The 27,353-nt window shown below is 43.9% G+C and overlaps 1 protein-coding gene across 27 annotated transcripts in view; it reads right to left on the reverse strand.

Moving 5' to 3' along the window:
• The window catches only part of Arpp21 (cAMP regulated phosphoprotein 21), a 167,825-nt gene that overhangs the window by 40,675 nt on the left and 99,797 nt on the right, over positions 1 to 27,353 (reverse strand). For 23 of the 27 annotated variants that reach the window (XM_028895219.2, XM_028895216.2, XM_028895207.2 and 20 more), the window contains 4 exons: positions 20,740 to 20,918; positions 19,865 to 19,969; positions 18,325 to 18,585; positions 12,859 to 12,985 (listed from right to left, as the gene is read on the reverse strand). In XM_028895219.2, the coding sequence (XP_028751052.1) occupies positions 12,859 to 12,985; positions 18,325 to 18,585; positions 19,865 to 19,969; positions 20,740 to 20,918 (672 nt within the window). The remainder of the gene's footprint in view (positions 1 to 12,858; positions 12,986 to 18,324; positions 18,586 to 19,864; positions 19,970 to 20,739; positions 20,919 to 27,353) is intronic. The other 4 variants (XM_037207993.1, XM_037207992.1, XM_037207991.1 and 1 more) reach the window with 1 other exon arrangement.

A 27,353-nucleotide genomic window follows, 5' to 3' on the forward strand; every position in this document is an offset into this window, starting at 1 on the left:
CACATGGAGCCAGGTTGCCCTGCCATGGGCATTCTTACCACGCTGCAAGACTTGGGCCTCTCTGAAGCACTGTGAATTTTGCAAGGTGTTTAGGGCTCTATTCTGCCCCCTTCTTTCTGTACTTACTTTTTATTCCCAGAACAGTTATGATGTTATGGCTTATAATTCACATCTTTTATGAGCCGTGGATTGTTCTCTTTGGCTCATCTGCATCTCCCTAGGTCCAGGACAGCAGAGCTGAGGTTTTTCTAATGAGCAGAAACCAATGGCTCATAAAATGTTCCATGGTGCTAGAACAAAGAACTTAAAAAAAAAAAAAAAAAAAAGCAAAGAGGTAGGAATATTTTGAAGCACTTTAAAAATCCATTTTTAATGGATCTCTAGGAACCTTTAAGGAAAATGTTTTGGAAGCCAAGGACAATGTGTCATCAGGACACAACTGACTGATGGGAATCTTTGGGCATCATAGTCATCCCCGAGGCCCCTGCAGAAACCATGGAGAAAACCTGTTGAGGCTTCCGGGATCAAGCTTAAATGTGGAGGCTGTACAGGTTACCTCCCCACCCACCCCCACCTACCCTCCCATCCTCCCCCCCATGGTGAGCAGGCAGGTAAGGGCTCTGGGCATGAACAATTCAGTTAAGTTTCTCTTCAGGTGACCAAATGGCCTGGGGCTCACCAGCTAAAGAGGGTGTGTGAGATAAGGTGTTTCTGTCAGTGACATACATGCAATTCTGTGGTCTCCCTGGGTGACAGTGACTGATAACTATCTCTGCTGGTGTGGAAAGACAGCTATTCCACTTCCAACCTGGAAGGACTGGTTAACACTTGGGTGCCATTCTAATGGTCAAGAAGGAGCAAGCTGGGATGTGATAAATGAAGTGGGTCTTTTCTCACTGAGGTTTTGCTGAGGTGACATTTGTGTCCCTGCATGGCACACTCACTACAGTGCACACTCCTCTGCAGTGCACACTCATCTGCCACCTCTGAAGACAGTGGGATGAAAAGCATTTTAAAGAAATGCATCTTTCAGAACTACTTAATTCTAAGGAACAGTCCTTTACATCTAGTGATTTGCATACTTGATACTCAAAGTGGGAAGACCCCCCATAATTTTAAGCAAATTGAATTCAGTGGAAATGACAAACATAATCCTCTCCCCCAAATCTAACAGTTTTGTCATGGGTACCTGACACCTCTGAATGTAGGAGGAAAGATAAAACTCACCCCCCACATTTCATAACTGTGGCTCTCTAAATACAGTCACAAACACAAGGGCCACTTTTCAGCTGGCTCTAGGGATGGCCAGGCACTCAGAGCCAGTGTGATAGAGCAGAATTCTTAAAGTGAGGGAGAGTATGTGGGCTCCAAAGGCACGTAGTCAAACGAGAGAGAGAGAGAGAGAGAGAGAGAGAGAGAGAGAGAGAGAGAGAGAGAGAGAGAGGTGATGATTATGAGGGATTTTTAAAAAGCTGTTTTGAGAAACCCTTGGGACTGAAAGTTCATAATGTAGGTAGTAAGAGAGCCAAAGACACGGGCAAGAAACTACCAAGAATCTAATAGGAGGAGGAAAAAGAAATAGACGGTCAGGCTGCACATGCTCAGAATAGCTTGTTTTCTCTTAAGTTCTTTCATTAAAGGTGTTAGTAAACCGGGTTCTTCAAACAAACACATGTCTACAAAGCCTTCAGAACTCACGCATAAAACACGTTTATTTTCCCTTGCTGCATTTCCTTTCTTGTCGCCACAGCTCCTCCTGCCTTTGTTTCAAGAAGCTGCTGCTCTGCATTTTCTGTTGTGTAATTAAAAAGCAGAAACTGCATGGTTTGTCATCCTGTGCCACACACACACACACACACACACACACACACACACTCATATACATATACCACACTCATGCACACAACACACACTCATATACACATCACACACCACACTCACACACACAGCACACACACACACTAATATACATACATCACACTCACATACACACCACACACACACACACACACACACTCATATACATATACCACACTCATGCACACAACACACACTCATATACACATACCACACTCACACACTCATATACACACACCACACACCACACTCACACACACACACACACACTAATATACACACATTACACTCACATACACAACACACACACACACACACACACACACACACACACACAAATCAGGAAAACATCACCACACCCATGACAGGAAATGCTTAACAAATGAAAATATAGCATCTGAAAGATAAGACAAAGGCAGAGGGCTGAAACGGTCGTCACTTACCCAACAAAAAGTCCTTTCACTATAAACTCCTATTAGGGTACTGGGAACCCAGACATTTACATGTGGAAGCATGTAGGATTTTTTCATGCCTAAAAATAGCGATCCCTGTCATCAGCTCTGAGACCTGTTAACCTGTGCCCTATTCCCAATGTGATACTTCTCAACCCCATTCCTGCGAATCTAATAATTAGGGCAACTAATGAAAGAAACATGGGGATATTTCCATAGAAACCTTTCCAAACTATTATTTTTCGAACAGTATGATCCACAAGGATTTATCCATGTGACTCCCATGGCTGTTAATAGAAATCAGACAGACCATTAAACCCTCATGTTATTCTCTTGTCACTTATCTTTCTGCTTCTGATAGCACAAGGCAGGCACAAAAATCGCACAGCATGTCCCCAGGGCTGTCAGGTGTGACAGCCTTCACGTTGTTTCTCTGAGTGATTGTGAACATACTATTTTCTCAAATTAAATATATAATATGTATATACATAGATATAAATTGAGTTTTGAAAATTAAAATGTATAGAGATTATAGATAAAATAATTAAATAAATTCTGTTTAGAACCATCAAATCCCAGGGAGAGAAAATCAAAACAGGAAAATGAAATCCCAATGCCTGTACATCAAAGTATCATTTTCTTTGTCTTTTTCCTGTGTGTGTGCATGCATGTGTGCACGCATACAGGGAGGCCAAAGGTTGACGTGGTGTATCTTCAATTGTTTTCTGCCTTATTTTTGAGGCAGGGTCTGTCACTGAGACTGAACCTCACCACTTTGTCTAGCCTGGCTGAACAGTGAGCCCCAGAGATTCTCCCATGGCAGGCTTTTTATGTGGGTTCTGGGGGTTGAATCTAGGTCAGCATGCTTGCATGGTAAGCGTTGTATGACCATGCCAACTCGATAACTCCATAAATGATTGTATCTTGTTTATCACACCAGATCACACCCCCTTCTGCCACTCTGTAGATCCCTCTTCTCTCTCTCCATTTCCATCCAACCCCAGGAGCGGAAAGCCCAGATATGAAATGCAGTGAGTAAACAGAATGAGGAAAGAGATTTATTTAAAGGCAAAACCTTTCCTGAATGACATTGGCACCAGCTGCTAAATAAGTTAGATGGAACATACAGGATTTCTTGTCAGCCCTGGTTTAAGTAAGCACATAGATTCCATGATGATGTAATTTTCCCCAATTGCAAATGTGCTTCAGAACATTAGTGAGGCAGTAACAGTATTATTAGGGCTGATAATACTAACAGTATGCCATTACAGTAGAATAACACACCTCAAGGAAGAGACCAATAAAGCTAAACACATCCTTATTTATAGAGCTTGCATGCAGGCCTATTGGGAAGGGGACTGTGGCTTTGGTCTATTTTCAAACATACTCATGCAACAGGTCATTGGATGTTCTTGCCAGAATTGCCACTAAGATGGTCCCATCCATCGTTCTCTTTCCCAAAGAACACAGAGTGACTGGAGGAGGAATGAGGGACCATGCAGTGACTGGATGGGTTCTCAAGACCTGGTCCACTTCCTATTGTCTCAATACTCAAAATTACTGCTCCATATTTTTTAGTTTCCTCAGTCTCCAGGCACCGCACCCCCGAAAAGGTCAGACGTTTAACAATGTGTGTATTTGCTTGTTGAAGGGAACTGATTTGCTCAGCTGTCATTCTTTTCCATTCAACAACATTTAATTACAGCGATGATCTTGTTATATCTGAATTGAATGGCTGAGTTGTTTTTAAATATTCATACTTTCTCCACCCACCCCACCCCCTGACCAATCCCTCTGTAAGACACACGTACTCCCTGTACACACTAAAATGAACACAGATACACATAAGTGCTGCTATGCCTAATCTAATGGGCTATCTTTAAACTGGTATTTCCGACAGGCTGACTCCCTCCTACTCTGCAATTCTTCCCCGAAGAAATCATTGCACACCAGCGACTCCTCAGATGTGGGGTGGAGGTGTAATCTTTGAGATGTCCCCAAACTTCAGAGTGCCACCTGGAGATTTCTGTGTTATTCTATTATCATATTATTAGCTAGCAAGATCAACAGAATACGCATTCCCTGGCCTGGTTCTCCCTTCCCTCAAAATTTCTCTCGAGTCTGTTATTGACACAAGCCTAAAGTCACATCTCCAAGGCACTGGAGATGCTACCCTACTCTCATTGGCTCCTTTCATCGCTTGTCTGCCTTCAGTGGTTTCCAGTTCACAGATTCAGGGACTTTGTCATACACAAGCCTGCATGGTTTTTGAAAGCTACATTTGATTTTCAGTCTGAAAGTACTGAAGTCTCAGGAGCTTCCCACCATCTCAGACCAGGAGGACTGCACTGGGCAGAAAGCTGATCTAGGCTCAGTGTCTTCACTGAGCACCATCAAATGTTCATGCTCTGCTTCTGTGCATACTAGTCCTGTGTCCTGATGACTGTTCGGCAGTGTGAATGGGAAATTTATCTCAAATTCAAGGAGGCTGAGGTAGAAAGATCGAGAGTTTAAGGCCAGGCCAGGCTATAGAGTGAGACTTAGCCAAGGGAGGAAGGTGGGGGAGGTAAAGAAGACCTTCACCTTTGTCTTTGCAAGGGATTCCAATCCAACCTAAAGGAGTATTATTTATTCAACATAAAGTCTTAAAAACAAAGCAGAAACGCAGTAAATAAACACAAGGAATTCTCACAAATCTGCTTGGGTTTTGGAATACAATACATTTTCTCCCTTTTTTAGAATTATTTGACAATTTCATACATTTTCTGAGCTTTGAATCTCCTATTCTCCTCACTCATCCCCCCCTGAGATTTTCTTCCCAGAAAGGTCCCTCCTATGTTGATATCTTTAAAAAATACATTTATTTATATTTTATGTGTATCCCTGCATGTGTGTATGTGCACCAAGTTCATGAGGTTCCCACACAGGCCAGAAGAGGGCATCAGATCCCCTGGTCCTGGAGTTGACGAGGGTTATATGGCACCATGTGGGTGCTGGGGATGGAGCCTAGGTCCTCTCCAAAAACACTAAGTACTCTTAACCTCTGAGTCATCTCTCCAGCTCATTTTTTTAACCTACTGAAACTGGTTATGGTTGTTTATATGAGTATAAGCCTAAGTGGGGAGATATTTACTGGATTTACCTTCATGTTTTACATCTTAACTATAATTTGAAAAAAAAGGCATTTTCATAGACAGATCTCAATCTGAAGGGTAGTTTTGGCCTCCAGAAAAGTCATTCAGCAAATAGTTGGTGATAAGGAAAGTGCACAAAGCAAATAAATTTACAGAACAGAGGTGAGAGCGTGTGTGATGACTCACACCTAGAATTCAGCATTTGGAGATGGAGACAAAAAGATTAGGAATTTATAATCATCTTCAGCTGTAGAGTGAGTTTGGAATCAGCCTAGGCTATAAATAATGTCTATCAATACTTCACATCCAAGGCTCAGGGAGCATCAAGGAAAGTGAGGCATGAAAAGATGTAAGAGCTAATGAATGAGGTGGAGGTCTGTAAGACCCTGTATAAAAACAAAATAAAAACCAGGCAGGCAGTATCTCCCAAGGGAGAAAGCTCAAGGGCTAAAAACATATAGTGCTTTTGTAGATGACCCAGGTTCAGTCCCCAGCGTTCACATCAGGGAACTCACAATAACACCCTTTACTGGCCTCCATAGAGAGCTGCTGTCACATGCAACATACTCCACACAGACAGATAATTAAAAATAACAAAAATAAACCTGAAAAAAAGAATCATTTCCATAGCTGTCAAAATCCAAGGGGAATCACCTGCAGTGGTTATTAAAATAATCTAGGAATCTCTCAGGTTTTTTGTTTTTGTTTTTGTTTTTGTTTTTGCTTTTCTCTTTCTGCTCTGCAACCAGGAAAGCCTGTGTTTCATCACATGCAAGAATATAGGCTTTCCTGGTCTACTAGGTGGGCAGAACTGTGGACTGTCTGTTGTTGTCAGCTTTATTATTTTATCTAACCCTGAAGCATATTACTGCCATTAACCAACAGTGTGTAAAAGCCTATGACAGACTAGAGACTTGTTTTGCTAAGTGTTCATTCTGTCGGACTACCTTTTAAATATTTATGGTTGTGCCCATGGATTGGGTTCCCCTTAGCTTCTGCTGGGGAAGCTTCTTTTTTCAGTAGACAGTATTTACTGTAGCAACTCATAACAGTTCAAAGTACTGAGATTAAATCTCTGCAAGTACTCAGCTGCAGATCAATTATGTCTTTCAATACTTTCCGTTCGAGGCTCAGGGAGCACTGTGGAAGGAGTGGAAAGATGTGAGTGTTAATGACTGAGGTGGAGAGCTATGCAATGCTGATTCCTGGGCATGGCGGGGCTGATTGATACATAAGTTCATAGCAGCAATGGTTGTCTGCAAAAGACCTGAACATGGCAACATGGATGGGCCCCACAAATGGTGAAGCGCTATTAGCAGTCGACAGCTGAGGGAGCAGGGTCTCTCTCCTTTGGGGATGTACTGTGGGTATGCTGTTCCCCTCCCCCATTGTTCATGGCCCCATACCTATTAGTATACGAGTATCAATTGGTCTCAGGGCTTCATGAATAAAAACAACAAAGATATTAACTTGGGAAGAACATGGGTATGAGGGAGAAAGGTGGTGGTGGTTGGATATGATCAAAATATGCTGTATAATTATTTTCAAAAGTCTGACACACATACAGAGAGTGAGACAGAGAGGGACAGAGAGACAGAGAGAGACACACACAGAGAGAAAGAGACTAGTTTAAAAGAACTGCTCTCTCAAACCTTGCTGACCAGAGCCTTTCCCTTCCAGACTCCCTGGAATGTTCTCATGTTCTTTTTGAAGGGAATGAAGCACATCTCATTTGTTTGGGAAAGAAACCAATTGACAGCAAGCCCTGTGTACCTTGAAGGCTTCTCCCCTGTGCTTAGATGCTGGGATACGGGGAAGCCCTCCCCTGGAGGTTTATTTCAGATCTGTAGGAAGTTTTATGCCTGGTGTGATTCCACCTTTCAGGAACTGTCAGAACTAGCAAACACAATGCCAAGAAACACGAAACATGTGGGAGAGAGCACAACAGCAAAACAAGCTGGCAAGATCCAGACGTCATCTGTAGAACGTGGTACCTAAACATTGGCTATCCAGTTTCCCCGAGAGTTCACAGAGCATCATCAAGGCAGAGTATGGCAAGCATAGCAAAGCCACCCCAAAATTCTAGCAGAACCAGAATCACACAAAATCTCCACCAAACTGTAATAGAATCAACCTACAACCAATAGCAGAAAGTCAAGAAGGAACTCCAAACCCTTGTACATTAAACAATATGACACAAAATAATACATGGGTCAAAGAGGCAATACTAAAGAAACTTTAAAAATTTGTACAAGGCTAGAGGTACAGTTGGCTGATTAAATGCTTGTCTAGCATTCACAGGATCCTGGGTTTGATCCCAACAACATGCAAAAAGACTAAAATGAAATCAGACCATTAAAATGAAAATATAACCTATGAAAACAGGAACACAGAGGTAGTGCTTCACTGTGAGGGGAGCAGAGTACCTCATGCTTATAGTAAAAAAAAAAAAAAAAAAAATGAAATGTGCCCAATTAGTTGAGTCTCCTGTCTCAAGAAAACAGAAAACAACATCAGAACAAACCTGGCATGAGCAGAGCAAAGAAACAGAGAGAGCAGAAATTGAAATGGTAAAATAATAGAGAAAGAAATCAATGAAACGATGACAAGTTGGGTAAATTTGGTAAACATAGAAAGAATATTCAAAAATAAAGAGAGGAGTTGGGAATGAGCAGAGCTATGAGAACAGTGAGAATGAGAGTGAGGATATAGCTCAGGGCTAGAGAGCTTGCTCAGCATGCTCATGACCCTGGATTCCAGCCCTACCGCTGCAAACTATAATAATAATAATAATAATAATAATAATAATAATAATAATAATAATAATAATAATGGAATACAAATAACAATGTCAATTTTATGTTCCTGAATTCCATAGCTTTCAAGAAATGAGCTGATTCCTTGAGAATAAACTTCTCAAGTTCAAAATCAAGTGTGTAAAGTCTGAGTAGTTTGACAATCTGAGTGACCTTCTAATCACAAACAAATACAATTACAGAGCTGGAGAGATGACCCAGTAGTTAAGAGCACTTGCTGATCTTGCAGAGGACCTGGGTTTGGTTCCCAGACCCACATCAGAGACTCACAACCACTCCAGCTTCAGGGGATCTGACATCCTCTTATGGCTTCTGTGTGCACACACAGTACACATACATACTCAGGCATGCACACATATACATAAAATTTTTAAAAGAGATACAACTTGTAATTTAAATGCTCTGGAATTTCTCATAAAATTATTAAGAAAAGATAATGAAATGAGTTTTGAACCTGTAGACTGAGTTGACTTCACAACAGAATTCTGTCAACATTTAAAGAAAACATAACACCAAACTCACACAGTCTCCTCAAAACAAACAAACAAACAAAGTCCCAAGCAAAGAAATAAACAAACAACAACAAAAACAGATGAGGAGGTTCAGTTCTCAATTCCTTTTAGCAGGTCAATGCTCCTCAAATGCCAAACTCAGATTCTTTTCAAATGCCCATTTTCAAACATGCACAAAACATATAATATTCCCATATGAGAGAGTCTATAATAAAGGTTTATAATTTCCAACTGTGAGATCCAAATGTCATTTAGCAAATACCCTCTTTGTCTTCTCCAAAACTGCTCACTATCCCTGGTCTGCATTTATCATAATGGCCAGCCTGGGATTCTTCATAGTGCCTATCAACAGGGCAAAATGAGGGAAATAACCAAGAATAATCTTGTCCCCAATGTGACTAATATCTGTGCACTCAGTGTCCTGCTCAGCCAGTTGTAAGGACTCCAGTTCTTTCTATAAGAATTCATTGCCTGTGTTAGGGAGATAACCCAGTGCAGAACACACCTGCTGGGCAAGCATTGGAACCAGAGTTCTGATCCCCAATTCTCCAGTAAATGCCATATAGGCCTGCCTGTAATTTCAGCATTGGCAGGTGGGGTCCAAAAGATGCTGGCTAGTAAGATTAGCCATATCTGAGAATAAGGCAAAAGAGTGATGAAGGATTCCCAACATCAACCTTGAGTCACTGCTTGCCACATGTACCCACACACCAGTTTGCCCACACACATGCATATGTGCACATATGAATACATGCATGTATGATACATACACATACACACACATAAATGGAAAAAGATAAAATAAATCACTACATGGAGTTTTACGGCCTAGGAAAGACATAGTAACTGTCAGGAGGATCCAAGAATGTGGAAGGGAGAGAGATGATTTTATTACAGTTAAATACATATGAGTGGCAGAGTATCCGGAAGCAGAATGGGGATGAATCTCACTGGCCTTAATGAACCAAAATGCTCCATTATGTGAGTGCCCAGAAGGGAGGAAGGGTGAGGGAGCATGTCTGTAGAGCGGCCCTGGGTCAGAATCAGTCCAGAGTTTTCCTCCAAGATGGTGGGGGTGCGGTGGGCGATGAGAGCCAGGGTGGCATTTCACAGCTCCTCCAGAAAACACAGCTGCCACAAACCATCTAAAGCAGTGGTTCTCAACCCTCCTAATGCTGGGACCCTTTAATACAGATCCTTGTGTGGTGTTCGATCACCAACCATAAAACTATAAATTATTTCGTTGTCATTTTGTAACTAGTTTTGCCTCTGTTAGGAATCATAATGTAAATATCTGATATGCAGGATACCTGATATGTGACCCATGTGAAGGGGCCACTCGACCCACAGGTTGAGAACTGCTGGTCTAAAGGTACTATGTCCAAATAATAGGATTGTTCCCACAAATAAACCAGCCACAGCAGGTGCGGCTCTGCTGGCTTCACGGGGCTCAGAATGCAGGACACACACGCTTCATCACAGAACAGCTGTGGGAGGCTCTGTGAGTCTGAGCTAACATCTGGCTCCCCCAGTCCACAGTACATTCAGCCTGCAGGAAGCGCTGCTGCGATTATAGACCAGGTGTCAGGGGCAACCAATCATCAAACCTAGGAGCACAAAGATCTTGTTCTGCATCCGTGTGCTGTTGGTGGCCCTTCTGGGGACTACACCATTTTTGAATCATTTCCCTCTTCTTGCCTCTCACTCTCAGACCACAATTACTGTCACCCGTGCCCTGGATACCTAGAACCTGCCTGTCACCACTCTGAACATGAACTTTCCATTGGATTTGCTCTTTATTACACAGGGTCACTTAAAGATGGCATATCCGTGGTGCTATTGGAAACCTGGGACAAGTCAAAGGCACCAGGTTACCAAGTTATGTGGTTAAAGACCATCTCCATGTATCTTCTAGAGATGCAGGAGCGAATTCTACATCTCTCAATATTCCCACCAGGCCTTACAAAAAAATGAAAAAGCTACAGCCACTTTCTCCTATGCTGTCAGTCATCAGAGCAGACAGTGGAGAAGAGGCACAGCCAAGGCGTGACCAGCGACTGTTATAAACTTAATTCTGGGACCCTGTTAGCATAGCACCTGACTCCCTGGCACTGGGACACAGACCCAAACTCTGCATTCAGCAGATTCCAACACGGTTGTAGCCACAATCCCTTTCTACCATGACACCCTATCATGGGACTAATATAAATTTTTAGAATCTGAAAGCCACACACTGACACTATGTTAGATAAACACGAGATCAATAGAATTAATGACCTGCATTGTGCCTCCTCCAGATACATCCCTGACCCAAAGGCAACCTTCCCTGTGGTACCTTCTGAACTAAGCTCTGGGTGATTAAAGATAACTATGTGTGAATATGTGTTCTCACATGAGTGCAAGTGTGGTTTGTGTGTAGGTGTCCATCCACGCACATGTGGAAGCTGGAGAACAACTTTTTTATTCCTCAGGTGCCATACACCTTGGTTTTTGAGACAGGGTCTCTCATTGGCTTGGTGTTTGCTGAGTAGACTAAGCTGGCTGGCTAGTGAGCCTCCTGCATCTACCTGTCTCTATCTCTGCCTCTCCTGGGCTGGGATTACAAACTCAAGTCATCACACTACTTTTTTTTATTTTTGACCTGGGTTCTGGGGATCAAATTCAGGTCCTTATGCTCTTATGGCAAGTATTTTAACAACTGAGCTTTCTCACAGCCCTAAAACGTAATTTTAAACGTAATTAGGAGACGAAGATGGGAGAGTTCAGCATGCAAATGCACTGTGCTGCAGGATTGAGCAGGACAGACAGCACAGTCCCTACCTAACACTGGAGATTTCCTGGCAATTGCAAAATGCATGATCCAGGCTTTCCCTTAAAAATAACTTCAAACTCTTCGGTTTTTACTTCTACAGAAGTACAAGGCCACTCAGAGGTCCCAAAGGAATACAGCATTTAAACAAAAACTGGTGGTTGTAGGTTCCTCTAATTTCTCTTCAAAGACTTTAAATAGGTCATAACATGAACTTAAGAACACATAGCCGTCCAAGGTGCAGAAGAGTTCTGTCTCCGATCTGGATCGGGCAAAGCCGTAACATCATCAACATTGGAGATCTTGGGATGTTTGTGCCTGTGACTAATCCTTGTTAGGATTATGAAGTTTTTTTTTTTTTTCTTAGCTTATAAAATGGCACATATCTTATCCATGTCACCCACACGTGTCTGTACATATCACATATTTGTGTACCCATTTATCCAGTGCAGAAATCAGATCTCAGAGCAGGCATTCATGAAGCCAGGGAGCGCCACAGCAGGAGCCCTGCTCTTTAGTGTGACCTACTTACAGAGGCAGAGTCTCCAAGCAGGCATCCTCAGCATGACAATTAGCAGTTTCCCCCTGCAGTTTGGTCAGCAGGAATGACACAGAATTCTGCCTAGTGGCAATCCCCTCAGCCCTGCCAGGCGCCTGCTGCTCTCTGGATCACGGCCTTCCTTAGGCGTGCGACACAGCAGGGAAAGAGACCGGTTCACTGTGAGACCTGCTACTCACTCTCTTACAGTGCATCGGCCCCCCTTCCCGCTGCACAGTGGCTGCCGGGGCTCTGGGTGGCAGGCATGTGGCCATCGCGACAGCGAACCGCGGAGTCAGAGTTTCCGTCAACGCATGCTGCATACATAGTCAGGAGCTTTCTTCTAAAGACGGTGCTGAGTTTTAGGACAATATCAAAACACCCTAATTTGGCTCGTTGAGAACTAGGGAAATACTCTCTTTAGATTGAAAAGGAAACAAGAATGCACAGGCTGGGAAGATAGGGAGGCACTTGTCTTGCTGCTTGAAAATAAACTCAGAGGATGTAAGAATAGCTTGTGGGGAGTAACTGCGCATGCATTGGCAGGCATACACCTTGTCTCCTTCTCGTACCTGTTAATTTCCCACACAGTGAATCAAATGCTTTGTTAGCTTCCCTGGGTAGCAAAAACATGTGGCTTAAATTGTCTCTTTTGGGGACTCATCCAATGAGTACATCTATGAAATTCACCATCAAAAATAACCAAGCCAGAGAACAGAAAGGAAACAGATTTCACGTACCTGCCTGCTGTGCTGTCTGTGGTATTTGCTGACTCCGCTGAGCGCTGTACTGGACTGAGGCCAGGGGTCGGTACTGCTGTGTGGTTGAGGTAGGGTACTGACCAGATGGATAGTAATATACGGGCATCTGTGGGAAGTGATGAGAGGAAAAGCAGAGATGAGAGCTGTGCACTGGAAACATATTTTTTTATCATAAAACCTACTTCTGCTATACAGTGTTATTTAATTGTGGCAGATGGTAAAGGTGGGCCATAATCTTCCTCTTTCACACCTGTTTCCATGTGCAGGCCCTTTCTCCCATGATGGGAGACAGCTCCTGTCTATGCTCTGGAAGCTGAGGAAACTCCATGACCTGCTTTGATCCTTGCCAAGAGGCAGAGGTAAAGTCTGGGATTCCTAAGCCTGAACTTCAAGGAGGCTTGCAATCTGGCTGCTGGAGGAGAGATGTAGCCACCAGGGAAACACATATCTACCCTGCAGCAGGAAGAGGCCAGAGGCTCCCCACTACTGGCGACCCTCGGTCTTTATGGAATAGAAATGAGCTTCTTGGGAGGAGTCCTGGCCACTTGATGACTGTGTCATGAGCAGCAAAAGGCCACTTGATGTCTAGCAAAGGCTTCAAAGAGTGATTTACATAAAGCCTTTCTCAAAATATGCAGCATATATAACACAAATGGAACCTGTGTTAAGATATTGTTTATGTATCTTCTGCAAACTGATTTTTGGTAGTGGGGATTGAACTTAGGTCTCCATGCTTGCCAAGTAAGAGCCCTAGCAATCACCTAGCTATATCCAGGGCATCTTATAGGTGTGTATGTATACATACATGTTCATGTGTGTGAGCACGGGTGTAGAGGCCAGAGGTCAGCCTTAGGTGTCATTCCTTAGGCACTATTCATCTTTTTTGAGACAAGAGTCTCATGACCTGAAACTCGCTGATTCATCGAGAGTGGCTGGCAAGAGGAATCCAGGGAACCTACCTCTCTCCACTTGCCCAGCTCTGAGATTCCAAAGTGAGTCACTATGTCTGGCTTTTTAATGTGGGTTTAAGGGATCAAACACAGGCCGTCATGCTTGCATGGTAAGTGTTTTACCGACTGACTGATCTCTCCAGCTGTCCTCAGAGATCTTTATACTTTTCATTTTGAGAGAGTCTTATATTAAGTTGCCCAGTCTTGGTTTCATTCTGTAGCCCAAACAGGCCTTGAATTCACAATTTTCCTGCCTCATTCCCTCAGAGGGTGGGGATATAGGTCTGTAACCCTAGGCCTGTCTACCTTCCATACACCATTTAATCTGATAGCTAGTGAAAACATCCTAAATCTCCCCATTGGGATCAAATGTTCTCTGATATAGAAGACTTCTTTGTCTACCTATTAATGCTATGTAATGCTGTTTTCTTATGGATTTCAGCTAACCCCTTCTATCCCCAGGCCTTTGGCTTTTCTCTTATCATCTTCCTTAAAGAGAGAACAGTGGCCAACCACTTTACACCCAAGAGTTTACAAGCTGTGTATGTAGAATAAGATTATGAGCCCGATGGATCTCTGTGAGTTCAAGGCCAGCCTGGTCTACAGAGTGAGGTCAGGACAGACACCAAAACTACACAGAGAAACCCTGTCTTGGAAAATAACAACAAAGATTATGAACCAGTTGTTTCTTAGCTCTGATGTTTATGGCTATTTTATTTTCTGATATGCTTATGTCAATGAGATATCAATTTTCCATCTTTCTACTAGAGTGTGTCATATGTCCCCTATCTTTATCCCAGGGTAGAAGAAAAGAAAACACTGTAGGGCTGTGGTTCTGGAATGTCATGGAATCAACATGAAATTTATTCTCTCTTTCTAGTATTGTAGATGACCAAAGGAAGAGGCTGGAAGAGCCTGAAACTATTCTGCCTCAGTGACCAAGCCACAATCGGCAACTTAGTAATTGCATGCATTGTGCATGGCGATTTAGCCTCTATCTCTCTCTCTCTCTCTCTCTCTCTCTCTCTCTCTCTCTCTCTCTCTCTCTCTCTCTCTCTCTCCTCCCTCCTCCTCCTCCTCCTCCTTCTCCTCTTGCTCCTCCTCCTGCTCCTGTTCCTCCTCCTGCTCCTGCTCCTCCTCCTCTTGCTCCTTCCTCCTCCTGCTCCTGCTCCTCTTGCTCCTTCTCCTCCTGCTCCTACTCCTCCTCCTCCATCTATCCATCCACTGCCCCCTCTGTGTGGGAGTATGGTAGTCCTGGTGGTGGGATGTGTGTGGATGTGTGTGTATGTGCACATGTGAATGGGAGTACCTGTGTATATGTGGAGACTAGAGTGTGATGTTGGGTGTCTTCTTCAGCAGCTCCTCATTTTTTAAAAAGATATTTATTTTGCTCTTTGTATATGAGCATTTTGCCCGCATATGCGTATGCACACCATGTTCGTGTCTTGTATCTGTGGAGATCAGAAGGGGCATCACATCTTCTGGAAGTGGGATTGTGAATAGTGGTGAACCACCACGTGGGAGCTAGTAATGGAACCTGGGTCCTCTGCAGAAGCAGCAGGTGCTCTTAATCAGTGAGCCATTTCTCTAGTCCCTCCACCTTACTTTGACACAGGGTCTCTCACTAAACCCCGAGGTCAACAACTCGTATAAATTGGGTGGCCAGTAAAGTCTAGGGATCCACTTGTTCCTGCCTTTGGCCTTTCCCCAGTTATTGTGTGACAGATCACATAGCCACACCCATCTTTTACAGGTGATAGTAACCCCAACCAGGTCTTCACACTGTCATGGCAAGCATGCTATGAACTAAGCCATCTCCACAGCTGTTTGCTCTTTTTTATAAGGTAATTCAAAACAATAAAAACCTTAGGAATTCCTGAGAAAACTGATGCAGTTAAAAGTCACTGTCACATGTTACATATTACATAAATGCCCCACGATATTAAGAATTAGGGCAACATTATCTAACTTATCCATCAGCATTGTACATACCCATCTGTTGTTCTTCCATTTTTGTTTCTTTAGAAAAAAGATTGTGTTGTTTAAATATAAACTCATGAATACAATTTCCATTCTTTAAAAACACTTATTACTGTGTATACATAAGTATGTGGTGTTTGCAGGCAAGTGGAGATAAATGTGGGCATCTGCATGCCATGGCATGCATGTGGAGATAAGAAGACAACTTGTGAGAGTCAGTTCTTCTCTCCCAGCATGTGAGTCTCCAGATCAAACTCAGTCTGGCTTGGTGGAAAGAACATTTACCCCTTGAGCTATCTCACCAGCCCATGATATCTATTCTGTAGTCTTCTAGCATTCATATGAAAAAAAAAAAAATTCCGGGATAAAGGGTAGAGTTCAATGCTTGAAACATTCCCAATGGGCATTCATAATTTGAAAATCATTGAACTTCACATGTGTAATTTTTAGGAGCTACTCCTTTTTGGTTGTTGTTGTTTTTCCTCTCCCTCTTCTTATTCTCTGAACCTAGTGGAGGTTTGGACAGCTGTACCTAGCACTTCTCCATGGTGGGCAGGTCATTGCTTACTTCTTAGGAATGGTGACATCAAACAAGAGAGGCTAATGAGCACTTGGCCCATCCTGATCCCTTCATTCTCGCAGAAGGAAAGTGAACTGAGCCCAGAGAAATATGTTGAAAGACCAGTATGAAAGTTTTGAAGGGAGAAAGGAATAAAGATGGCCTCAAGGGGTATAAATGTACAGTTTGAACTGACTCGATGAAGATGTGGGGAATCCAAAAGTGGATAAAAATAGGAAAGAAATAAATCTTAGGAAGAAGTGACCAGGAGTAACAAATTCTTCTTCCATGTCTGGTCCTTAGGTTGCTTTTAGCCTCACTCCTACATCTTGCTGAATCCTTCTGGTGGCATTAAGGAAGCACATACAAGCCATAGGAAACAAACATTCTAAGGCTGTCCTCTGAAGAAACTGCACACATTTCCATAAACATCTGTAGACTGACTTGCTGGAATTCTCCCCAGTGTTGCGCAGTTGGCTAGCTAGACTTTAAAATATACATCGGAAGTCACTATAGGTTGTGACCTACATCTGTATCTATGGGTCTGTTTGTTCCCGATAATAAAGCTTGAAATATTTAATTTATTAGTAAAATAATTAATATATTAATGAAATAATTTCTCCTATTACCTAAAATTGTTTTAAACATCACTTTAAATCCCACTAGGGAAGAAATATTCCTGAGATGGTGACTGGAGGTACACTGTTAATTAACCACTCAAAATGAACAACTGAGGGAAAATCATTTTCTGGTGTAGGATTTTGTGTGGCTTGAAGAGAAAATAATTTATTCAAGACGTGAAGGCAGCGGAACAAACGGCACCACGGTGACATGCACTTTAAACAGCACCTCCCAGGCTATACTTCATAATTAGGACGGAAGCTGGTTGGGATGTGTATGCCTTGAAAATGGACCAGAAAATGCTGGTGTGCATTTTCCATCTTGACAGTAATCACTTCCAATATTCTGCAAGGGATACCCAGGAGAGCCCCAGAGATGTTTGGGGCTGAAAAGGAACATGTAATCAGTCTTAGAGAAGACAGTAAAAAGCAGTGATCTGTGGTGTCTTACATGCTCCAGTCAATTAAATATGATTAATGGCTACCTGTGAGATTGGGTATGGGCTCTGCCTCCCCTGGGGAAGAGGAAAGGACAGTGGGTATAGGCTTTCTTCTGTCCTTTGTACTCACAGAGACAGGCCTGTCTGCCGCTGAGGTCCAGAGATGGGTATGAATTGATGAGAAGGGAAAACAAATTTCTTGAGCAGCAAGGGAGAGAATTTAAAGTGTCCTGGTTCAGGATATTCCCTTCCTGGCTTCCCCCATGTAAACAACACCACATAGAACCCAATGTTCTCTCTCTCTCTCTCTCTCTCTCTTCTCTCTCTCTGTCGTCTGCTCTCTGTGTGTGTGTGTGTGTGTGTGTGTGTATACACACATATACATGTAGAGGCCAGGAACCAACTTCAAGTATCAGTTCTCAGGAGTCATCCAACTTACCTTTTTTGAGGTAGGGTCTCTAACTGGCCTGGAACAGGCTGATCTGTCTAGACTGGCTTGCTAGTAGGCCCCAGGGTTACACCTGCTTCTGCCTCCTCAGGCCCGGGATTACAAGTGTGCTCCACCACACTCATCTTTTTACTGTGGCTTCTGAGGACTGAGCTCGGGTCCTCACCCTTGTGCATAAAGCCCTATGCTAAGTGAGCCATCTCCCTAACCCGAGTCAATTCCTTCCATGGCCTTAGGCCAGCAGAATGGGAAATGGGTCATCTCTGGTTTACACCCTCTGTGAGGTTCATTTGACCCACTTTCTGGACCCCAGGACTGCCTGTCTGGTGAGGTGGACAAAATGTATTGGTGATGGTGACATTAGTCACCAAGATGGCAGGACAAGGGACAGATGTCAAAGGGCCACAAGCCATCTGTGGTGAAGAAGGGAAGGAGAGCCCACACCTACCTGTGCAGGTGCAGGCTGCTGTACAAATCCCTGGGGAGAGGGGGGCGCCTGAAGGACCTGCTGGGAGATTGGAGGGCCAGAGTCTGAGAAGCCCCCTGTGGAGAGCTGCTGGCCTGCAGAAGTCATGACGTAGCTGGGTGGCTGAGCTGGCTGTGGCATGAGGGAGCCGGGGTAGACGGTACCAGAGGGAGGTTCAGGGGTGTCTCCGGAGGACTGCCGACTCACGCTCAGCTGGCCGAACCGTGCAGCCACCTCTTCTCTCTGTGACCCAGGGAAATAAAGGAGCCACTGGTGAGGTAAACTGAACCTGGCCGTGAGGAAAGCAAACTGGGACAGTCACACACTCACACTTGAGAGAAGAGGAAGGGGGAGGAAGCACACACTGAAAAAAAGAAACAAAAGAATTCCTCAGTCAGACATAACAAGAAAAAATCATGCAAGAAATCAAGCTTTGTTCTGCTGGAGAGTCCGGAGATGGGAAGCAATTTGGCCAGAATCGTCTTCCTTCAATGGAAGGAAATTATTCCTTTATCCCTGAGGGGTCGGGCTCCAAAGAGGGGGCACTGCAGTGAGGGGCGGCCTGGCTGTCAGCTGGCCTCCCAGCAGCAAGCCTGGATCTGCCTGCTTGAGAGAAGACAAGCCCTCCTTCTGGAATGGGAATGGGATCCACATACCCATCTCACAGAACCTAACCTGATGCATATGGACGTGTGCTGTCTCCACAAGGACTCACTGCTAGTCAGGGCAACACGTAAGGGAAATAGGGGCTGGGTTCCTAGGGGGACCAACATCAGGAGCTGAGGGTAGTGATGGCTGTATCCTGACTCAGTTTTAGATGACTCTGACAACTTTACAGCAAGATCATATAACCTGTTTGCTAATGACTTCAAACTCTAAGGACAATGTGGGTGTGCTTAGCTAGTAAACTTAGTGTGTGTGTGTCCATGTTCATGTATGGCTATGGGTACACATGTGTACATATGCGTGAGAAATCAGAGGTCAATATTGGGTGTCTTTGTCTGACATATCTCCAGCTTATGATTTGAGACAGGGTCTCTTACTGAACCTGGAGCTTACCAGTTTGGCTAGACTGGCTGTCTAGGAAGCCAAAAGGGTCTTCCTAATTTTTGTCTCCACAGCGCCTGGCCTACAGGTACTCATCACATGCCTACCTTGCTGTATGGGTCTTGAGTATTTGGACTTGGTTCCTCATGCTCAGCAAGAATTTTACTGACTGGGTTGTTTCCACAGTAAACTTTAAAAAAGGGTATCAGATTGCAGAAGCATTTAACTTTGGGAAAACAGGTGAAAAAAGAAAGAAAGTTGCTTGGAGGGAAGGACTGTCGGTCAGGCATGAGACATTTACACATACTCAATGACTTCACAGTCAGCCCAGGCCATGCATCCAGTGTCATCTATAGCTGAACAGGAAAACCACAGAACCCATGAAAATTCCTTGTGTGTTGTGTGTGTGTGTGTGTGTGTGTGTGTGTGTGTGTGTGTGCATGTGTGCGCGTGCGCTGTGCATATGATACAGTACCAGGGGGAAGTGCTGTGTTGGCGACACAGGCAGGAGATGGTGGGCAGGGAAAGAGACCGCTGGATATTGCACGGACTGAGAAGATGGCTGCAGGCCCTGGACAGACTGGAGGGAAGAAAACACTGGTCAGGAGACAGGAGAGTGCGGGGCTGGAATTCCACACTTAACAGCTTCTTTAGGATCACTCATTGCAGAGAGGCAAATCAACCACACAGGCAAGCCTAAGGCTATGTATGCCAGAGCCTGGTAGCCTTGGTCTCCAGGAAGCTCAAGAAAGCACGGCTTTACAAAATCAGTGATGGGCACTTGATGTGTGTTAGATGCTCTGGACCTACATACATTGTTCAAGGACTAAGAAGTAAAAGCATATAAAAAGGAGGCTCACCCAGGGAGCCTGCTCAGAACACCAGGTTCTGTTGTGCCTCCCTAGGGAAGGAGGCATCTCGGTACCTTTCTCAGGAGCCCAGGGATGAGAATCTAGGTCATTTGCGATTTGGCTGATCTGCTCTTCTCACTGAGGAAGAGCTCAGCACTGATTCTACAGACATGAACATTTGATCTGTGATGGGTAGGAATGAATTAACTCAAAGTCCAGGAAGGGATTATAAATTGCATCTGTAGCTTTACATCAGACCTAAAACACGGTCCATTCATTTCCCCTAGTACCTACTCTCACTCAGTAGACACTTGAACTGGGTATAAGCTCATAATATTGTGTCAACCAATGATTGTACTCTGGAAGATTATCCCCCCAAAGCCTGATGGGTAGTGAGTCTCCACAAGACATCCTGTCTCCAAGATGGATTGCTGACCTGAAGCCTAGGCAGCTCTCATCTTCCATCCCTTCTTCTCCCTCCTTCCAGCCAGCTCCTCACCTGAGTGACCAGTGGCCCTGCCATCTGGGGCTGTGATGGCTGGACCTGCTGCTGAGGCTGAGGTGATGGCTGCTGTGGGGGCTGCTGGGGCTGCCCACCAACAGTGCCACGCAGTGTCTGCTGACTTCCAGGAGGATTATATATTGCAGGCGTTCCATCCGGGTTCACAAAGGGCTGACCTGAAATGAAGCCATACAGAGCCTGGCTCAGATGAGTGTCTCACTGCTTTTCCTGCAGATAAAAAAAGCACCCTCCTAGACACCATTTTCCCTGCAGAAAAAAAATCACTCTCCTAGATCTCTGAAAATACCCTAAAGTGAAAGGGTGTGCAATAGGAACTCAAGACATGAACCCTGCTCCAAGGACAATGTGTTACTGCTTGTGACCCAAACTAGTTTGAACTGGATGACTGGGTGAGAATGTAGTAATTTAAGAAGCCACAAATAAATTCACCTCATTCAGGGAGATTTGGCAAGGTAAGGAAAGTATGGACAGTGGAAACCAGTAGAAAGGCCTGTGCAGAAGCAGTCTTCATGCAGCCCTAGGGTTTGCCCCTGTGTCTTACAGCCATCAGGGAGATAATGCACACTGAGCAACAGCAGCTACTTTCCAGTTACACAACTCTGACTACATCCAGTCACAAGCTATCTGCCAAAACACTGATTTTGCTTCTACTCATTCTGGCCACCAAACAAGAATTATTACAGTCCCACAAATGCATACACAAAGCAAGGGAATGAAACGATCCATCACTCACTTCTCTAAGTACATACAACCGGAGGTTCTTTGCTCTTTTACTTAATTAGTCAATGAACAAGTTTCCCCATAGCATTTTCTTACATGCTTAGCTTTGACCGATTCCTCATCTCTCTTATGCTCATCCCCACTGTACCCTCCTATCCCCCTTAGTCCCCCCTCTAGTTACAAATTACATGCATTGTATTACCTCACCCACCTCCCTCTCTTAAAATATCATTTCTCACATCTCATGGGCCCTTTTCAGTTGCCAGACATCTACGCACACTTACTCCCACATAGATATGTACATATTACAAGTGAAAGCCAGGTCGACATGAGAGAAAATATGCAGCATTTATCCTCCCAAGCCTGGGGCTTTACTTAATATACTTTTTCCCTGTTCCATCCATTTTCCTATAGATTTTGTAATTTTGTTTTTCTTTATAAAGTTTTATACTTCTAAAGTGATGTGGACCTAGTTTGGGAGACACAGTGTTACGACTTGTGACCAAAACTATCTCAGGCTGGATCCAAGCTCACAGAACCATCTTTTGAGATAATGGCATGTTCACTGTGATGTTGTTGGTTGCTTAGTGGCTGTGTGGCTTTGAAGCTTAGGAAAAGATGGAGGCTCACAAGAAGGACATGGAAGTGAGAGTCAAGCTGTGGAGAGTGGAAGGCAGGACTTGAGAGAATGGGACATGACGGGTAAACAGAGAACACATTTACAGTGTGGCAGGCAGGAGCCTTGCACACAGATCTGTCAAGAGCCCTGTGGATATGCGTTCTCATTTCCACCTCAGCAGAAATAAAGTTGGACTCAGAGAGACCAGGCAACTTATTTGGCAAAATAAACACAATAAACAACAACAACAACAACAACAACAACAACAAATAAACAGTAAGGGAAAGAGCCCTCAGGAGGTGCCTCTGCGTAATGAAACTCCAAATCAGTTTACCTTCCCAATATAACTGACTTATCAGAGTATACATGAAGCGTTCACAGCACAACCTGAACCATGACTGTAACAGTGAGAACTGAAAGGCATCGCCAATGCACGAGTATCCAGGCAGGGAAGGTGGGAGCCATGGCAGCTGTACTGTCATGCAGGGTCACAGCAACACTGGCAAAACAGGAGGGAAAAGAAATGGTACAGGAGGAAAGTGACTGCTTCCCTTCCCCATACCCTTGCAGCCCCGTGGGGAAGAGAGAGCTGAGGTGTATACTTCTCTATGAGATGAACTCAGAAGCGCACGGACAAAAACCTAAGAAAAATGCCTAAAGGGAGAAAGACGCCCTGGACAAGTGCTGTGCTCTGGAGAGAAGCCATCTCCACTGAGTGTTGGCAGACAGTGTGAGCAGAAAGCTGAGCTCCCCTGCAGCACGTATCCCAAACCTGAGTCTGTGCATTTTACTGAGTACACAAGGCTTTCGGGAGCATGCTTATTCAGAACTAGAAGCATCATATACAGGAACCCTGCCTTGACAGTCTTACTCATATATAGGCAGAATAAGCTAGGATTGGTAGTCTCATGGGAGAGAATTTAGCCAACAAGAAGTGAGCAGGAGAGAGAGCAAGATAGATGGGAAGAGGGAGATAAAATTTAAAAACTGACTCAGAGGAAGCAGAGTATTCCAGATGGGGAGTATACATATGACCCCCATAAGACAATGTACTGTTATGAAATAGGAGCAAACAAATTAACTTGGAAACTTGAATCATGGCATATTAACAAGTATACCTTGCAGGACTAAGGAAGTTATGACAGTAGTCTCATAATGAAACCACTGACTGCTACAGAGAATGAACCAGGAATACACTCACAGAAAACATGCTGATTAAGTTGAGTGATTTCTTTTTGGGTTTGGAACAATGGGACATAGAATCTGTCCAAATTCCTGAATGCTAGGATTTTAGAAATGCACCACCAGACCCACCTAACATTTTTTTTTAAGTTCTTAATGTTCCAGGAATCTGATTTTGTTGTGGAATATTTGTACACTGTATGAAGATATATTGCTGTGATTGGTGTAATAAAAATCTGAATGGCCAATAGCTAGGCAGGAGGTATAGGCAGAACTTCCAGGCAGAGGGAGAAACTGGGAAGAAGAATCTAGGTGTGCAATTTCATCAGCAGAATCAGAGCAAATCAGATGTGCTTTACTAGCAAGAGGCAACCAAGCCACGTGTCAGAATGTAGATTACAAAAAAATGTATGTGTTAATTAAGTTATAAGAGCTTATTAGGGAAAAGTCTACGTTAAGACCAAGCTTTCATAACAATAAGTCTCCAGGTCATTACTTATGGGCTGAAGGTCCAAAGACAGTCTGCCAAGAAGGCTTACTGCACGATTCTTACTATTTCCATTTAGTTTTAGCTACATTTTGTTATTTGTTATGAATTTTTTTCTTAAAAACTAAGTTTTTTTCTAGATTCTAGACATGTAATCAATTCATTGTTCTGCAAAGCCAGCAATCTAGAAAAGACTAAAAAATTACTTCAGCTTAAAAACATGTCTATCAGCCTTTTGAGTGTTCTCACTCAGTTTTCTTGTAACCCCAATGCTGGGGAGGTGGAGTCAGGAGGATTCCTGGGGCTCCCTGGACAATGAGTTTAGACCAGTCAGGTGAGCCTCAGGCCGATGAATGACCTTGTTTCAAAAAGGAAATGAATAGCCACTGAGGAAATATACTTGCTGTTTACCTATGGTCTCATAGGACACACACACACACACACACACACACACACACACACACATACACACTCACCCCCCCACGCACATTCACCCACACACATGGGCCTACACCTGCACAAACGTGTACCTATATGAACACTTACCCAAAGTACATATATATGAACATACACTAGCTCTCTCACACACACAGGTGAATGGATTCTTTTTTTTAATGACCTAGCTTTTAGCCACCATGTCTGAGACATATGAAAATCTACCTATAATTCCAGTTAGAATATGACCCCAAATGCTCAGATGTCCTTTGTGATAGATAAACTCTACAATCTCAGCTTAAAATGTGATCAGCCCACTATGGTGCAAAGAAAGAGAAGGCTCAGAATAGCTGCCTCCGAGAGTCGTCCTAATGATCCCTGAGATAGAGATGCCTGGGCCCAAGGGCAGGAGAAGTAAAGCACCAGTTTGGTGCCCACCCAGGAAAGGGGGCAGAGCTGAGGGAAAGCCACTGTGGTTGCCAGAGAAGAGAACCAAAGAAACTTCCCAAAGACACCTGGGCCAGACGGCTGTTGGCTTTCAAGTCAGGCGACAGTAACTCCTCTGTGTCTGACGAATTCCATCAATCTAGATACAAAAATTACACTGATACAAGCAATTAGTTTGAGTGACAGCCGCTGCAGACTGCAGGGGAAAGAAAAGCCCGGCTGGGCCTGAGCTTATTCAGGCTGATAGAATCGACAGTGGCAGAAGCCTCAGGAGCAGGCCCAGTGGGCCACAGCATGCACATGGGCACAGGGAGGAAATGCTTGATGTCGGAGATCAGCTGGGGTGCCTTCAGTTCAAGGCAGGGGAAGAGAAAGGGACTGGATGTCAAATACACATTTTTTTCAACCACATAATATTAGCAAGTTTTCCACATCAACATATCAGCTACTATTTCAATATTAGGTAATTATTGGATAATTACATAAGGCAGAACACTTTGTTATTATTGCAGGAAAGCAAAAAATAAAAAAAAAATACTATAGGGCAGTGAGATGGCTCAGCAGGTAAAGGTTCTTGCCACCAAGCCTGATGATCTGAGTTCAGTCCTAAGGTTCCCCACAGTGGAGGGAGAGACCTGACTTCCACAGGTTGTCCTCTGCCCTCCATAGGCACTGTGTGGCATGCTTGTGTCCCAGAGTAAGTGTCAGGAAGTGCAAATACCCCCTCCCTAGAAAGAGTTATAACTATCTTAGTAACAAGGGAACAAACACAAGGAAAGTCACATAAGAAAGAAAACTGTCATCGGCTCTTGAAACCAAGGCACGTCTGCTCTCCACTTTATAGAACGGTAACGGGGCAGCTTTTGTTTTCCTACTGTGTAGAAGGCTATGTATGCAAATGTTGACAAATCCCGTAGGTAAGGATTAACTCAGTCCTTACAAGACATCTTGACAGACAGTGCACCAACATTTCAGGGCATGTTTGAGAACAATGCAGAAGCACTTTGGATAAACAGAAGCTGGGAATCCTGGTGAAATTCTAGGATTGTAGAAGCCCAGGAGGAGCATCTGAAAGAGAGGGTACTAAGAGCTTCTCCAGAGTGAGGACCTCCCCAAATGCTGCGCCCTTACACAGTTGTGGTTTTGCACACGATGAAGAGAAAGCAGCGTGACAACACATCAGCTGGAGTGTGAGTGAGGCTGCCTGTGGGTGTTTTCAGATCGCAGTGAAGCTTCTGCTAGACCCACCCAAAGGACGCTGGGGTCCAGGACAGCTGAAGGAAGATCACTGGACTTGCCTGGCAGAGACAGGCAAGATTCTGGACTTGCCTGGCAGAGACAGTCACTTTGTGACTGCCCACTCATCCAGTTCCCTGAAAAAAGCCAGGAGGAATCAAAAGGGCCTGAGTGAGGCCGAATGAAAGACGTCTGTGGTCAAGACAAAATTCAAATCTCTGGGGACTCTGGAAGGGGATTCAGTAGGTAAGAGTACTTGCCAAACAAGTGTGAGGACATGAATTTGAACCCCTAGCACCCATTCAAAAAGCTGGGGTGGTTGCATGTTTGCATTTGCATCAGTACTTTGGGAGGTAGAGACAGGAGGATTGCGGCAGCTTGCTGGCCCCTAGTCTAACCACAAGCTCAGGGAGAGAGAATGTCTCAAGGGAAAAAAGTCGAGATCAATAGAGTAGACATCTGACATCCCCCTCTGGCTTCTGTCCACCTGTGGGTACACACACTACACACATGTACCCTCCCACACACATACCACTTTGTACTCCCATATACACAGGAAATTCCTCTATAGCTGTGGCTGTCCTGGGGGAGCCAAAGGAACACACAGGAGAGTTCTTAGTATGCCTTATGTCTAAGACATGGCAAAAGTTCAGTCATTTATACAAGCAAAGGATGTTCTACTCTGTTTCATACAGTAGACACATGAGTAGGACACACATGTACCACACATCCATCAGCAAATCAGACAATAACTTGTAGGAGTCAGTTCCTTCCCTTTGTATGAGTTCTAAGGATGAAACTCAGATGGTCAGGCTTGGAAGCAGGCACTTTTGCCCACTGACCCAATCTTGCAAGCTCAACCAATTTTAATTTCATACATGGAGCACATTCTTAAATATATGGCATTGGGTGGGAAATCACTCTGCTATCTAGATAAACACATGTGATGGCTGGTAGATATTATTTCACCAGTAACCATCCAGTACTTGTATTGTACCTAGAAGTCTGTCACTCATTCTATGGATTTAAAAAATTAATTAAATAATAGTACAGTCTTTCCCCACAAATTGATTTCAAATATGCTAACAAGGGAACTTGCCAAGGGCATGGGAAACAAGGTACCGTTGGTGCTTAACATGAAAATACTTGTGTCACGTGCTTGGGAAGGCATGAAGAGAGATTTCTCGCCCATGGTGACAGCAGCAAAGGATGGGTTTCAGCCCAGAAGACATGGAGTACAGTAGAGGCCATCAAATAATCACATGGTATGTATTATTTATGTACTGACAGGCACACATACACATACCACCGAAAGGTGTGCAGTATGTATTACATACTTTAAACACATGCATGTATTTTGCTTTTATTAGTTTTCATGTGTATGTGTGCATGTGTGTGTGTGTGTGTGTGTGTGTGCGTGTGTACATGTGCCTATGTGTGTATATGTGTGTGTGTGCCCACAGA

Source organism: Peromyscus leucopus, chromosome 7 (assembly GCF_004664715.2).
Source record: "Peromyscus leucopus breed LL Stock chromosome 7, UCI_PerLeu_2.1, whole genome shotgun sequence".
In the NCBI taxonomy this organism is placed as follows: domain Eukaryota; kingdom Metazoa; phylum Chordata; class Mammalia; order Rodentia; family Cricetidae; genus Peromyscus; species Peromyscus leucopus.